The following is a 16,545-nucleotide window of genomic DNA, read 5'->3' as shown; positions in this document are numbered from 1 at the left end:
TAAGAAACTAATTTCTTCCTTCAGGTATCCTCTACATATCCCCACACATGGGGTAGATTAATAGGCAGTCTCTGACCCAGGATCGTGGGACCCGGAGTTTTAGTTAAACAAGGAATGCAGGACTGTCCTGCCAATCTATGCATCTGATCCAAATGTCAAGTCTAAAGAATATTGTTTAGTAAAAGTGTGAACAGAACTCCAGGTTGCTGCTCTACATATCTCTATCAGAGGAATTTGACTGGGGAAAGCCATGTAAGCTGACTTGGATCTAGCTGCATGAGTTCTGAATGCCTCAAGGAATGGATTTATGAGCTTCATAAATACAAAATAGCCTTGAAGACTTTCTAAATTAGTTAGTTATGTCTAAATAAAAAGATAAATGTTCTCCTCAGATCTAATGGGTATAATTTAGCTTCCCCATCATGAGTATGGGGTTTGGAGAAAAAAAACAGTAAAATTACAGATTGATTTATGGGAAAATCAGAGACTATTTTTGGTAACAACTTGGGATGAGTGCAAAAAACCTCTTTATCCACAAGAAACTCAGTCTGTGATGGATCAGCCATTAATGCAGGCAATTCATTTTTGTATGATGGAAGTGATTGCTACCAAAACCAATGTTTTTACAGATAGCTGAAATAAAGAACCGCTCCCTAGTGCTGTTAAAAGAGAGGTCTTATTATTTGTGGCAGTACTACATTCAGATCACAGGAGGGCATAGGAGTTCTTATTGGAGGATACAAACTAAGGCCCTTTAAAAACCTCAGAATTGTTCCATTAGTAAACATTGATTTTCCTTCTGCAGGTACATGATATGCAGATATGGCTGAGAGATGACCCTTAACTGAAGATAATGAAAGAGATGTCTTCTTAAGATACAATAAATACTCTAATATATAATTAACTGGTGTCATATAAGGATCCACATTATACAAGGGAATTCACAATAAAAAAAAACAGCATGGTTACTCACCTTCTGTTAACTGTTGTTCTTCAAGATGTGTTATTCATGTCCATTCTAATCAGGTGCGTGCACGCGCACGTGCACAATGGCCGAAAGATTTTCCCCTTAACAGCATCCGTCGGGTCGGCCTAGGTGCCCCCTGGAGTCGCGCCCTCATGGTGCCTAATATATAGCCTTGCTAACCTGCCACCCCTTCAGTTCCCTCTTGCCAGCTACTCCGACAGAGGTGTAGGAGGGTAGGTATTGGAATGGATATGAACAACACATTTCCAAGAACAACAGTTACAAGAAGGTGAGTAACTGTTTTTTCTTCTTCAAGTGCTTGTTCATGTCCATTCTAATCAGGTGACTCACAAGCAAAATTAGGAGGTGGGGTCGGAGCTGTCCACTGACTGGAATACTGCTCTGCCAAAGGCCGCATCATCTCTGCCTGACCCAGTAATTGCATAATATGCAGTGAAAGTGTGTATCGATGACCATCTCACTGCCCTGCAGATTTCCTGGGTGGGGACTTGAGCCAGGAAAGCTGTTGATGAAGCTTGCCCTCTTGTACAGTGTGCTACTAGATTGTAGCACTCGGTAATGCAGACCACAATCCATGATGAAATGCGCTGTGTCGAAACAGGCTGGCCCTCCATCCTGTCCGCTACTGTGACAAAGAGCTGTACTGACTCCCTGAACAGTGTCATTCTCTCAATGTAAAAGGCCAGTGCTTTGCAGATGTCGAGAGTGTGAAGCCTATCCTCCCTGCAACTTGCATGAGGCTTAGGGTAGAAAACTGGGAGGAAAATGTCCTGGTTGATGTGGAACTGCGATACCACCTTTGGGAGGAAGGCCAGATGGGGCCTGAGCTGAACCTTGTCCTTAAAAAACATGGTGTAGGTCGGATGTTAGAGCCCTGAGCTCAGACACCCTTTGGGCTGAAGTTATAGCCACCAGGGGAGGTAGAGCAAGGAGCATGTTGCTAGAGGCTCAAAGGGATGCCCCATGAGCCTAGAGAAGACCAAGTTAAGATCCCAAGCAGGAATCGGTTGGCAGATGTGGAGGTACAACCTGTCGAGGCCCTTCAGGAAGCGACTGACCAGGGGGTTAGCGAAAATCGAGCAGCCCTGTACCCCCAGATGGAAAGCCGAGATGATAGCCAGGTGTACTCTTATAGAAGACAAGGAGAGACCTTCCTGCTTTAGGTGGAAAAGATAATCTAAAATCTGGGGCACTGAGGCTAGCGCTGGGGAAAAGTCACGCTGAGCTGACCAGACTGAAAATCTCTTCCACTTGGCCAGGTACGTGACTCTAGTGGAGGGTTTCTTACTGCCCAAGAGAACCTGTCAGATTTGTTCTGAACAGGAAAGCTCGAACGGATTCAGCCGTGGAGCCTCCAGGCTGTGAGATGTGACTGTAGGTTTGGGTGCTGGAGCCGTCCATGATCCTGCATTAGATGGTCCGGGAAACGTGGCAGGGTAATCAGGCTCCAACTGATATGTCTAGGAGAGATGTGTACCAATGCTGGCAGGGCCAGGCTGGTGCTATGAGAATGACCTGAGCCTGGGGTCTGTGGATCTTGATCAGGACCTTGTGGACGAGCAGTATGGGTGGGAAGGTGTACAGAAGCGATCGCCCACAATGGAGGAGGAATGCATCCGCTGTGGAGCCCGGACTGTGATTCTGGAAGGAGCAGAACTTCTGACACTTCCTGTTGCATTGTGTGGCAAAGAGGTCGATCAAGGGACAGCCCCACCTCTGGAAGAGCGAAGATGCGATGTCCTGGCAAAGGGACCACTTGTGGCTGTGAAAAGACTTACTGAGGTGATCCGCCAGCTCGTTCTGCACCCTGGAAGGTACGATGCCTGTAGATAGACCGAGTGCTCTATACAAAAGTCCCATAAACTGAGGGCTTCCTGGCACAAGGGAGAGGAGCATGCATGCCCGTTTGTTGATATAGAACATCACGGTCGTATTGTCTGTCATGACCGATACACATCGACCTGCTAGATACAGGCAGAATGACTGACAAACTAGACGTACCGCCTGACTCCCTGACATTGATATGAAGACTCAGATCTCTCTGTGACCAGAGGCCCTGAGTCCTGTGGCTCCCCAGATGAGCTCCCCACCCCAAATCTGACACGTCCATCCTTAACTCTAGGGATGGTTGTGGGGCAACGAAGGAGTCTCCTGAGCACACCTGCTGAACGTCCATCCACAACAGGAGCAAGTCAAGGACAGGGCGAGGCAGGGTCACGATCCTGTCCAAGCTGTCCCTGGCAGGTCTGTACACTGATGCAAGCCACAACTGAAGCGGCCAAAGTCCGAGTCTGGTGTGCTGAACCACGTATGTACAGGCTGCCATGTGGCCAAGAAGTTTGAGACCATTTCTCGCAGTGGTGGTGGGGAACTGCCTAAGTCCCTGGATCATGGCATTGACAGCCTGGAATCTCATCTGCGGAAGAAATGCTCTGGCTTGGGTTGAGTCGAGAATCACCCCTATGAACTCTATCCTCTGGACTGGGGACAGAGTCGATTCTGCCTTGTTCAGTAGTAGGCCCAGATTCTCGAAGGTGGCTTTGATGAATGCCACCTGAGCTTCCACCTGAGCCCTGGATTGGCCTTTGATCAGCCAGTCATCGAGGTACAGGAACACCTGTACCTGATTGGCAGTGATGACTGCCATGCACTTGGGGAATACTTGAAGTGCTGCTGACTGGCTGAAAGGGAGGACAGTAAATTGGTAATGGGAACCATTGACCACAAACCTGAGGAACTTTCTGTGGTTGTGTGTGATTGCTATGTGAAAATAGGTGTCCTTCAAGTCGAGGGCAGCATACCAGTCTGCTGGATCCAGTGAAAGGATAATGGAGGTCAGGGAGATCATGCGGAACCTGAGTTTCCTCATGAACTTCTTGAGGTCGTGCCAGTCCAAGATAGGCCTGAGGATACCTTTGGCCTTTGGTATTAGGAAATAATGGGAATAAAAACACTTGTCTCTGTGCTCCAGTGGAACCTCCCCCACCATCCCCAGTGCTAGGAGTGACTGCACCTCCTGAATGAAAAGTTGCTCATGAGAAGGATCCCTGAAGAGGGATGGGGAAGGGGGTAGAAGGGCACAGAACTGGATGGAGTATCCCCTCTCTACCATGTGAAGCACCCAGTGGTTCGAAGTTATACAGAACCATGCATGGTAGAAAGGGGCTAGTTGGGAGGAAAAGGTAAGGCGGGGTAGATCCAGTCTATGGTCTGGTAAGCTGTCCTCGACCGCACCTTCAAAAGGCCAGTTTAGGGCCAGAAGGCAGTTTGGGATGGCCTTGATTAACAGAGGGATGTTGCCTTCTCCTACTGCTCCGGTTCCTTCTCCTAGAATTGTCCTGGTGGTTCTACTGCTGGAACATTTGAGGAGGTTGTGGGTGGAAGTGTCTCCTCTGTGTTGTGGGGGTATGCAAGCCCAAGGATCTGAGAGTGGCTCAGGAATCTTTTAGGCTGTGGAGCTGTTTGTCCGTCTTCTCTGAAAACAGAGTCACTCTCAAACGGGAGGTCCTGAAATGTTTGTTGGACTTTGTAGAGTAACCCTGAGACTTGCAACCAGGCCCCCCACCGCATGGCCACCCCTGAAGCCATGACTCCTGTGGCAGTGTCTGCAGCATCCAAAGCTGCCTGCAACAAAGAGTGGGAGACTAATTTCCCTTTTTCCACCAAAGCGGTGAACTCTGACTGAGAGTCCGAAGGGACGAGCTCCGTGAACTTTGCCATTGAAGGACAGGTGTTATAAGAGTACCCGTTCACAATGGTCTGCTGGTTAGCAATACGGAGTTGCAAACCACCAGTGGAGTAGACCTTTCTACTCATGAGGTCCAGGCGTTTAGAATCCCTATTCTTTGAGGAAGGACCTTTGAAACCTTGTCTCTTCTGCTGGTTAGCCACATCGACCACTAGTGAGTCCAGAGGCGGATGGGAGTAGAGATGCTCGAAGCCTCTGGAGGAGATGAAATACTGCTGCTCATTATGTTTGTCAGTGAGTGGCAGGAATGCCGACATCTGCCACAGAGTCTTAGCGGTGTCCACCACCATCTTTATGAGGGGTAACACTACCCATGAAGACCCCGAGGGTGCTAGGATGTCCACCATGGGATCTGTGTCCTCTACCACCTCCTTGGCCTTGATGCGCAGACCTTGGGCAGCCCTGCGGAGCAACTGCTGTAGGACTCTGTTATCCTCTAACACAGGAGCTATGGTCATCCCTGCCAACGCTTTGTCTGGCAATGAGGAGAAGGAAGCATGTGCTGGTAGTGGAAGGTCACGTGACTCCTGGGACAGCGTTGGAGAAGGTGGTGCCAATTATGGTGCTGGGCCCATAGGCATCGTAGCAAACGTCGGCGTCAGTATCAGTCTCACTGGAGGGAGCTGCGTCAGCACATTCACAAGACTATAGCAGACTTTCATGTGTATTATTGTCTAGAACTGGACAGTACAGTTTGTACTTCTAATGAAAGACTTTATTCTAGCTCATCTAAAGGTTTATTCCCCATGCAATAAACTGAAGGGACTGAAGGTTCAGATAGTAGACTTTCCCTGTTTGTTGTGTCAACAAATCCAGTGTCAGCAGTAAAGGTTCCACCAATCCTTCTGATATATGTATCAAATCCAGATACCACTGGTGTCTGGGCCATGCCGGTGTTTTAAAATCATCCTGACTTTGTCCTGTCTTATCTTATCATTTTTTGAGTAAGTGAAAATGAGGGGAAATCATATATTAAACCCTGACCCAAGTGTATTAGAAAAGCATCCAATATTAATTCCTTGTCTCTATCTGCCCTGGAACAATATCTCTCACATTTCCTGTTGTTGCTGGATGCAAGCAGGTCTATTATTTGGGTTCCACTATAAACTGAAGAAGTGATTCATACTTCGTCCTTCAAGGACCATTATTGCATCTGACCTGATGACTTACTCATATGACCTACAAGGGTGTTCTATTCCCCTGCTATATGAATTGTTACTGGATTAATACTGTGTTCTACCCAGTACTCCTAAAGACTGTTGGCCTCCCTACATAATTTCACAGAGTGAGTCCTCCCTTGCTTGTATAGATAATATAACCATGCCTTATTGTCTGTTACTACCTGTTTGTTTGTTTTTGAGTTGAGGTAGAAAAGACCTTAGAGCTAGTCTGATTGCTCTCAGTACTAAAATATTGATGTGTATATTCCTTTCCTTTGATGACTGATAATCTCTGATCAACAATTCATTGTTCATATTGGCTCCCCATCCTAGGGTACATGTATCCATGGTCAGCATTACTGATGTTTTAGAGGGATTGAAAAGTGTGCCCTTTAACCGGTCCCCAAACTGTGGATAAACAATGTCTAAGTGGACTGGCTTAAACTCCGTGTCCTCATGTCAAATCTGATGTCTTGGAGGAACTGTAGAGAACGAAGATGATAAAACTTTCCATTTATTATTGTGAGTTTTAAATTTCTTCTCTATTATACCTGGGGTTGTGGGTTATAATTATGCTGAGGCTGGAAATGATATGCCTGTCTCTGATAATCATAATGAAGTAAAAGGTGAAGGAGGGTAATACCTCATTACTTGTGTAATGGAATTGAATATGGCCTCTTCCCTGTATTAAACCTAAAAATGTAGCAGTAGATCTTACATGTTTCATCTTTTCTAGCACTTTACAAGTCTGAATACTAAACAGACTTTCTCCTTCAAATGGAAGGTCCTCAACCCTCATGTTTGTCTCATGAGGGAGTCACACTGATCTTAACCATGCATGTCTCCTTACTGAAACAACCAAAGTGATCTGCTGAAGTATCTGTGGAGTCAAAAGTCATTCTCAACTGTTGCGCAATCCTTCAGTCAAAATAGCTCTTGATAAATTTTCCATTTCCTCTGGAAGCGCATTAAGGAGAAAGGACATTTTGCTCCAGAGATTGTATTGGTACCTACCCATGACAGCTTTATAGTTGGATTTGCAAATTTTTAAATGTAGCTGAAGAAAATATTTTTCTTCCTTACACATCTAGCCTCTTCCCTTCCTTAGATGATGGAGTAGAGTGAGTTTGGGCACCTTTTGATATGTGACATGTTGCTTTGACCACCAATGACTTAGGAGGCAGATGAGTATGAAACACAGCAAGTCCTTATATATTTATATAATTTGTTTTCCTTCTTACATAGAGGCTGCCTTTGCTGGCTGAACAATCCCTCTAACAAGGGAAGAACGACTTATTGACTAGCTGCTGCCATGAAAATATCAAAGATATGATGTGATGATTTCTCCACAAAAACAGAAGGAATATCTAATGCCTTCCACATTTGAGATAGTAACTCATGAAAGGCTAATGCCTCTTCGGGTGGTGATGATACTGAGACGGTCCCCTCACTTTCATCTGGAGAAAGCACATCTCTTAATTCTGAATTGGACTCTGCCAGCTCTAGTTCCTCCTTGTTGGATAATATTTCACTTATTTCCATAGGTGACTTGTTCTGAGTAAGCATCATTGGCCCTGACAATTGAATGTCCTCTTGATACTGTCTCGCTGAAGGTCTGTCCCCACAGATTGATCGTTCTTGATAATGTGCCAGAAATGGCCACTGGGACCTCCTTGCCCCAGGAGTGACATGCCACTCAGGCAAAAACCCCACTGATGGATATGGCTGGAAATATCTTTGTGCCTCTGGATCCAGCAGGGCTGCTTTGAACTGATTATAATAATTTTTCCCTGGTTCTAATCTGTAATCCACATCCCTCTTCTGGTCCCAATCCATTTGCAGCTCAGATGGGACTAGAGACAATAACCTTCTTGAAAAGGAGAAAGGAGAGAAGTTCTTCTTCGGGACCCAAAGGGAGCAGCAGAGAGCCCCTGACCCTTTCCTGCTCTTTGCTAACTCTTGGAGAAGCAGTCACCCTGACTGATTGTAATAACATATCTGACATGTTCTGAGATGTAGTACCTGGCTCAGCTGTCTACAGAACCATAGATGGATTCACCTGATGAACTACTGCTTTAACAGTAACACTATTTGGAGCTATATTAGTGAATGAACCCTCATCATTTCTCTTAATTGGATGCTTAAATCTCACCCTCAGGACAGGCACCTCCATATCTGGTATTGTTGAATCCATAGAGGAATGGCTCCTACCTCTATGTTGAGAATCAGAGACTGGCTCTATAATTAGATTCTGTCCCTGTAGGTCCTTTTCTCTTGGATTGGCTCTATGTAATGAGGCCAACACTGAGGATGGCTCCAAATTTTTCCTTGGTACCGCACCAAGTTTTTCTGAAATGGGACATCTCTGGAAACAGAGTCTATCACTGATCCTGACCTTTTCTTCTTTTTCAGATCTTTAGTTCTCTCGCATCCTGCACCTGACATAGGAGCTGAATCTCACTTCTTCCCAGATGAAGAGTCTTCAGGTGGAGGCACTGACAAAGCTGGACTCTGAGAATGGACTGCCATCGTCAGCGCATCCTGAAATAAAATTGCCTGGAGCCTGTTTTGTCTCACTATCTTTGTCCTTGTGGCAAACACAGAGCAGATCAGACAGTTAGAGGGAGAATGTCCTTCCCTCAAACATGCCAAGCATCTAGCATGTGCATCTGATGCTGAGACTATCACTGGACATGAGACAAATCTTTTGAATCCAGGTTTCTTAGTCTTCTGATCCATCATGTTATCCTTTTAACTATCTCTAAATAAAGCTATGTAACCCTACATACTTATGTAAGGGATACAAGCCAGCTATCTGCTACTGATCCAAAAGTCTCAGATAGCAACAATGTAACTGTCCAGCTAGTTGTGATTGAAGTAACTGAGGTAGTGGAGCACCACACTACTTTTAAAGCCTAGCCCTACAATATCTGGAGTTCGGTGGGGTGGAGTGGGCAAGGAAGGCACATGGATGTTCCAACAGCCACTGCTAGTATATTTTACCATTCAGGCTGTAATGGTCACGGCACCCCATGCAAGGAAATATGCAGAAGACATTCAAAGGAAGAATATTGGGAGTATTTTAAAGAGGCCTGCCTCTAACTCTGTGATGTTTATCTTCTCTGTCCATAATATAACTATGCAGATCTGTTTCTCTAAACTATTAGCATTAGCAAATAAGGCTGATTAGTCCAAAATATACCAAAACATTCTGTATGAGTGCTATATTCTGTCAACACTGAGGAAATTGTCCTCTTACATATCAGTTGTCTACGTGGGGAACTACATGAGTTCCTACAGCTGCAATGCAGAGGACATTATTAAGGCTGTAAAAACCTGCGAGGAGCAGATGTTTTTTCCAATTTTGTTCATATGAGATGATCCAATGACTGAAGTGATCCCAAATTAAGGTGGTCCAAAGATTGAGACAGCCCAATATTCTCAACCATGCCAGATTTGAACTGATCCAACAATAAAGCTATAGAGAATATCTACACTTGCTGACTTTAAATATTCATAATTTTTAAATTACTACACTAGTTTTCTTCAAACTTTGCTCATAATCAACTGGACAACACCATCTCTGAGCTGTTGTTCAGATAAAAATAATATTTTACATGTAACAGTATCTTTCATCTGAGACTTTACAAAATCATGTAGCCTCATAACTGCCATGTTGGCAGGTAAGCATTATTATTCCTTTTTTAAAGGTGAAGAAACACAGGAACATGTAGGTTAATTGATTTGCTCACGATTTCACAGAAAGTCTAAGGCAAGGCCAGAAACAGACAGTACTGGCCACTGTCATGCCATGATGCATAATTCTAAACTGTTGTCTGAAGTATCAGGTTATAGTTCACAAAACCAAGCAAAGGGGTCATAAAAGTGGTCTACTGGCAGTGCAATGTGCTCCCTGGTACAATGTGCAGAACCTGAAATTCTAAGGGGGTAATGTGCCCATACTCTAAGAAGAAGAGAACATCTCACACTGCTTTCCAACAACCACCCTTTGGGGGGTCTCAGCTATCTGTGATAAAGAGAGGGATGCCATGAGGAAGGCTGAGTACAAAAGGGGAAAATGGGAGAAAACGGAATATTCATGGCTTTGAAGATTCCCTTAGTGAAAAAATAGCAGCAAGATGGTTATAGCAAATGCTCAAAAACTGTACTTAAAAGAAAGAAAAACAGGTAGATTTTGTAACTCAAAATCCACTTCAAAGTTCAGTGCTTATACTATATTTGAGACTGAATGCTCTTAAAGTTACATAACTTAATTTTGAATGGATCTTTCCTAAACAATGTACTATGGGTACTGGTGACCCCTGAGGTAATGAATTAGGCTGAAAGGATAGAGGATATTTTGAAACTACCTGGACTGATCACATGCAATCTGCTGGAATCAGAAGTCAAGATAATTAATTTGAATCTATTTCTGTGCTAATGATCTGAACATAATACATATGAAACTTCCAGAATTCTTCCAAAATCTATCTATATAGCAAGCTAATAATATAATGAATCAAGATTATGCTACTTGGCTACAAATTCAAATACTGATTTGTGAAATGATTAGTAGCAGAACACATCCAGCTTTTGCTTATTTTATGATGAAGTGTTAATATACTCCAGATAATAAAGTGACTAAAGTGAACTAACTCTTCATCTTATTTGTTCATCTTGAGATAATATGGTACCTAAAATACAGAGCAATTCAAGAAGTAATGCTGATTTTTTAAAAACTTGAATTTACAGTGTTTTGATCCTAACTGGGTTTTTTACTGTAATACATTAATAAAACAAAACCCACATTAAAATAATTTTACAGTGTTTTTTTTTTTAGCAGGAGGCAGCAAAGTCAAGAAAATTCACAACTAAGGTTGAATTTTTACTCTCAGCCTAATATCTCAAGTCTGGTTTTCGTGTAAATTAGGGTAGCTTAGTGCTGCTCTGATGATGCACGCTGCCCCAAAAGCCACTTTAAATGGTCAACTGTATATTCCCCTGATGAATGGTAAATCTTAGGGTGGCACAGAGATGCCATAGCAGCTCTTACACCCCCCCTTCTCCCACTCATCAGAGGGGGTATGGCCAAGACTCTTCTGCCAAACTGGTCCTCAACTGTTGGAAGATAGCTACCTTAATTTTATACTATCAGGTTGCTCTAATTTTCTCGAAGGACCAGAATGGCACCAGGATCAGAGAAGGGCAAAGTTGGCTGGAAAGCACTTTGAAGGCCCACTCCTGAGCTGCACAGAGAGTTCCATGGCCACAGCACTATTTCAGGGACTTTGACTCATTTAACACTATTTGTAGCAATGTTGACTGATAAGGGGAATCATGTTTATATTAGAATATAAGTCTTAACTATGAATTTCATTGTTTTATGTATTCTTTATGTAATGCTTCCACCATAAGCACTCCACCCATTCTCCTTGGGCATGTACATTGTCTTCTGGGAAGCAGTACTCAAACTATAGGCAAGAGATAATAGACAATTGAAATCCTGTAGGATTCTCCCAGAGGAAAAGTTTCCTACTAGGTTTAAGAACCCAGTGTGCCTTCACTTGGCAGAAGAGAATTCACATTTTGAATGCAAGGCTTTAGTCCTTTCATGATACTTAACAGGGAAACCAGGAGTTATCCAATTACAGTGATGGGAACATTTGCAGCCTAATGTGTGAGAAAAAACACAACATTAGATGATGAAAACAAAATATATGGGTAGTTAACCCTGAATGTTTGAATGAGGGATAAGAAAACTAAAAACAAAAAGCTGGATAAAAAATTTAATGGAAGATACCCTATAAAACCCACAATCTCACCTTCCTCAGAATACCCACACATTCTTAGTCCCCTTACACAAACACTAACTCCCAAGACAAAATAAACACTATGGCTTAGCTATGATGCTTATTATGAGTGATCAATTAAAAAAAATAATGCCTTGATTTTCATAAAGGATGAATACCTGTAGCTCCAAATCATTTCAATGGGAGCAGAAGGTGTTCAGCCGCTTCATAAATAAATCAATAAATCAGTTCTTAAAAGTACACAAAAGTTGGCCAGCTTATAGATTTTGGGGCCGCAAGTAAAAGACTCCAGTGTTGGGGAAGGACAGAGGATGTATATAATAGTAACAGACTAAAGATTCTTTGAGGGAGAAAACGTTCTCCATGTGAACATCAATTTGTGGATTTAACTCATCCAGGGTTTCTCTCTTGTTGGCTGGGGTAAGAGGAATTCTGTTCCTTCTGAGGACTGACTGATTTCCCTGTTTCCCTTAATTAAATGACTCTACTAGAATTTCAGTGCAGCCCCTGGTCATCATTTCAACCAATCCTCTTCATCGCAGGGAAAATGTAGGAGACATCCAAACCAGGTTATGGTTAGACACTGGTTTTGGAGGAACTGTATTTACATGAACGTTTTAAGTTCACACTAGAATCCTGTCAGTTTGGGGACGGAATGGAATACTGACAGTATTTGCCGACCAACTGTAAACATCATGGGGGAAAACACTCAAATCTTACTAGAGATATACTTAGTATCAACTATATAATTTATGCTTTGAAATAATAACCAAAAAAGAGTTCTATAATTGTTCTGAGATTGTGTAAAGACATGATTATAAAAGGAAAAAAGGAATCTCATCACATTTGTCAACAGCTATGTAAAGGGTATTGACATAGCTTACAGGAAGGCTCAAAATAATAGATGTATCTGTGCATGTATACTGTGTACATATGTGCTACTGTTCAGAGAGGAATACTCTGAAAATGATCATCTATGGGTTTGCCAAACTTTTAAATTTTCTAGTGAATCTTGAGCTCATCACTAACTTCCTGATGGAGCAAGACTTTAAAGCTCTCAGAACTCATTAGGTTCTCAGTTAGGTCTCCAGTTCTCCATTGTATTTTTTTTTCTATTTATATTGCTACCATTTATTTCTGAGACTAGACACTTTCAGTTTAGCTATAAAAAATTCCCTCTCCCCTTCCCCATATCCAGATTCTTACCAACTCTTGTCACTCCTTTCTCTAAAGTATCTCTAACAGTGCATCCTTTTTTCTCCATCCCTGCTGTTAGAATCTTGGTTGATGCTTTGGTAATCTCTTATCTCCACTACAGTAACTTCCTGCTCTCTGGCTTCCCAGCGCCTCACTTCTCTCTCTACTCTATTCAATACATTGCTGCCAAGATAGTCAAACGTCTCTGATCTTCTCAGATCCCCTTCACTAACTTCTTTCTTTCCATACTGAGCTCACTCCCAGGTCTCAACTCTCTGCACAAATCTGCCCTAACCTACATCTCTTCTCTCATCATTTTCTTTCCCCATTCTAACTCCTACAAATCTTCTCAAGCTTCTGTCTTGATTGCAGAGGTGCTGGAACTAGGGGTACTGGAGGTGCAGTATCACCTCCTGGCTTGAAGTGGTTTCCATCATCTACAGGGTTTATAGTTTGGTTCAATGGCTCTCAGTAGCCCCACTATACAAATTGTTCCAGCACTACTGCTTGATTGTTCCATTTGTCTCCAACACCACCTGACTTCATGCCTTCCCAAATCAATGTTTGCCAAGCACGGTCTCTCTGCTTCTTCACAAAACTACTCCATAAAGTGCTCCACAAATGTCCACACTGTGCTCATTTTCTGACCATATTGCATTGTGTTACATCTCCTTTTGCCTTGAGGCTGTAAATCTCTCTAGGACAGATGCACGTATTTATATGGAACATTTAACCCTTTGTACAATGCTGTATATTCAGAGCCAGCTCCAGCTTTTCTGCTGCCCCAAGTGGCGAAAAAAAAAGAAGAAGATGAGTGGCGGCACTTTGGCGGCAGCTAAATCGCGCCACTTTTTCAGCAGCAGTTCGGCGGCAGGTCCTCCTTCTCTTCCTCTTCGGTGGGAATTCGGTGGCAGCTCGAAGAGGAAGAGAGGGAATGAGGGACCCGCCACCAAAGACCCAGACATTCTGCCCTGATACTAGACAGAGTGCCGCCCCAGTACTTGGTCCTGCTAGTGAAGGTAGGGGGCTGGACTTGATGACCTTTTAAAGTCCCTTCCAGTTCTAGGAGATAGGTATATCTCCATATATTATATCATTTTATTATTTGAATTGGCCACCCCAAGCACCTGCTTCCTATGCTGGAGCCTGGAGCCGGCCCTGTGTATATTCTTAATGCACTATATAATTAACAACTTGTTTCATCAATAAAATTAGAAGGGAAAGCTCTACCATGTCCCTATTGCATGAAGGCGAAAGGATCTTTTCAGGTGGATTTATTTATTTTTTTAAGTACTTACAGGTTTCCTTGGGTCAGTCTCTATTGAAAAATTTCCAGGATTGCTGTTGACAATTTCCAGTTCTAGGGTTTCATACGTAGGATTAAGCAGAGGGATATACGTACGGACCCATCTTAAAGAAAAATAAAATCTGAGTAAGGTATTATAAATTACTAAGTTTGTTCCATTATTGCCTAATATTAAACTTCTATGACTTTTGCTGATTTGAAAAAACAAGAATTAAGTTTCAATGTGTGTAATTGTAGTAACAAGTACTTAGTATTAAGAATAGTGATAAAATATATTAACTTTATGCCCTGCAATACGTGCTTGTGATTACATTAAGTAACCACCACTTCAGTTTTACTTCTGCACTCTATTCTCTCTGATTCATGAACTCGCTCTCTAGGACTAGGACTAATTATGGTGTCACTCATTTTAGCCATGTGGCTATTGCACAACTTTCAAAGCCGCCAGAAAGATTTGATAGCAGAAAGTAAAAGAATTACATTTATACCTTACCACACACTTATACTCCATAGATAAACTGCAGTGTCTGCCCTCAGAGAAAATAACTGCATAGAAATTAATGATAATCAGATGATAAATAATGATACCTGCATTTCGTTTTCCTCTAAGTAATGGTCAAAAGAAGCTAGTAATTAAATGATATCTCCAGTAGCTTTTGATTTACTGCCACTAAGCAGTAATTCTTCTTGATCATCTTATAACCTTAAACATTCAAACAGGACTCCTGTATTATGGTGCCCATTTAAAAGCAAGTTCTCCCACTCCCTCCTATTCACTCCCCTCACTGCTCCCACACGAACTGAAAGACAATTTCACTTTATACAACGGCGACACTGCTCATTGCAATATAATGACTAATCATTATATTTAAAATGTAGAGTATGGATTTTAATGAGTACAATGACAGTCATAGAGCAAAACCTGCATTACACGGGTTGTGGGAGTGGCATGCTTTAAATTAGCCAGCACTATACCTTGCAATCTGCATTTTTTCTTATCCTTTTATAGGCAAACACATGGAGATAGGATGTGTTCTGTAGGATATGTTATTTTCAAAGGAAGAGATTACTAGCTATTCCAAGATTCCTATTATTCTGACCATACTACAAGACAGGGCTGGCTCCAGGCACCAGCTTATCAAGCAGGTGCTTGGGGCGGCAACTCCAGAGTAGGGCAGCACTTTCAGATATTTGGCAGCAATTCGGTGGAGGGTCCCTCACTCCCGCTCGCAGCGACGGACCTCCCGCCGAATTGCCGCAGATCAGGATTGCGGCTTTTTTTTTTTTTTTTTGGCTGCTCGGGGCGACAAAACCCCTGGAGCCGGCCCTGCTACTAGAATATAATAATCCTCATTTATGGAGATGTTGACCATAAATCATGTGCTGATTATAATGACAAGGGACATATAAAATAGATTCAAGGTGGATCAGTGGAAGTGGTAATTAAGGAAAAGTTTGAAAAAATTGATGCACACTTTGGTTTTGCATTCATTCAGGTCCTCCAATACAGAGATACCCATCTATCCAAAGCTATGACAGGTCAACTGCCTGATTGCTCCATATATTTTCCCCTTGGTAGACCAAGTTAATCACATCCAAACTACAAGAATTTTTGTAAAATGCAATAGCCCATAAAAGGAAAGGCATTTGAATCAAATTTTATGATTGTGACCTGAGGTCCCAATCCTGCAACTTCCTCAGTGCTGTAGACACCACCCTCTTGTATGCTGTTAATGTGTTGAGTTTGATGGGGCTCCATACAGGTCCAGCACTCCACCTGGGTACAGCAGGTTACATTGTTAGAGCCTAAACCCCCAACAGTTGAGAAGCAGTTCTCTCATGCCTAACACTTATCAAGAACTCTACTAGGAGATTTCTCAGTCTCAAGGTGTCATAAACAGATAGCTAAGGGTTAATGTCTCTTTCACCTATAAAAAGGTTAACAAACAGTGACCTAAAACACCTGACCAGAGATCAATCAGAAAACAGATTTTTTCAAATCTGAGTGGAGGGAAGTTTTGGGTGTGAGTTCTTTGTTCTTTGTCTTGTGTCTGTGCCCTCTCGGCTATGAGAGTGATCTCTGTAGTAAGTGAAGGCCCTGATAAAGGCCCAGTTTGAGGCCTGAGGCCTGAACTAAAGTAATGGTCAAGACTTTGCTAACATAAAGCAGAGTGAAGCCGTGAGCCAGAGGCAGGCCCTGCTCACAGAAGCTGGCAAGGAAAGGGCTGGTGCTGCAAGAAGATACGTACCTAAAAGGTACTGAACACTAAAGATCAGAACATTCACATACTTGCACATTCCACACAGATAACAAGGAACAGACTGACCCATCCCAA

General features: G+C 42.8%; 1 protein-coding gene across 1 annotated transcript in view; it reads right to left on the bottom strand.

Moving 5' to 3' along the window:
- The window catches only part of CFAP47 (cilia and flagella associated protein 47), a 680,893-nt gene that overhangs the window by 156,973 nt on the left and 507,375 nt on the right, over positions 1–16,545 (bottom strand). The window contains exon 54 of the mRNA XM_050936444.1: positions 14,202–14,313. Within this exon, the coding sequence (XP_050792401.1) occupies positions 14,202–14,313 (112 nt within the window). The remainder of the gene's footprint in view (positions 1–14,201; positions 14,314–16,545) is intronic.

This window comes from Gopherus flavomarginatus, chromosome 1 (genome assembly GCF_025201925.1).
Source record: "Gopherus flavomarginatus isolate rGopFla2 chromosome 1, rGopFla2.mat.asm, whole genome shotgun sequence".
NCBI lineage: Eukaryota > Metazoa > Chordata > Testudines > Testudinidae > Gopherus > Gopherus flavomarginatus.
This window is presented reverse-complemented; position numbering and strand designations above follow the sequence as displayed.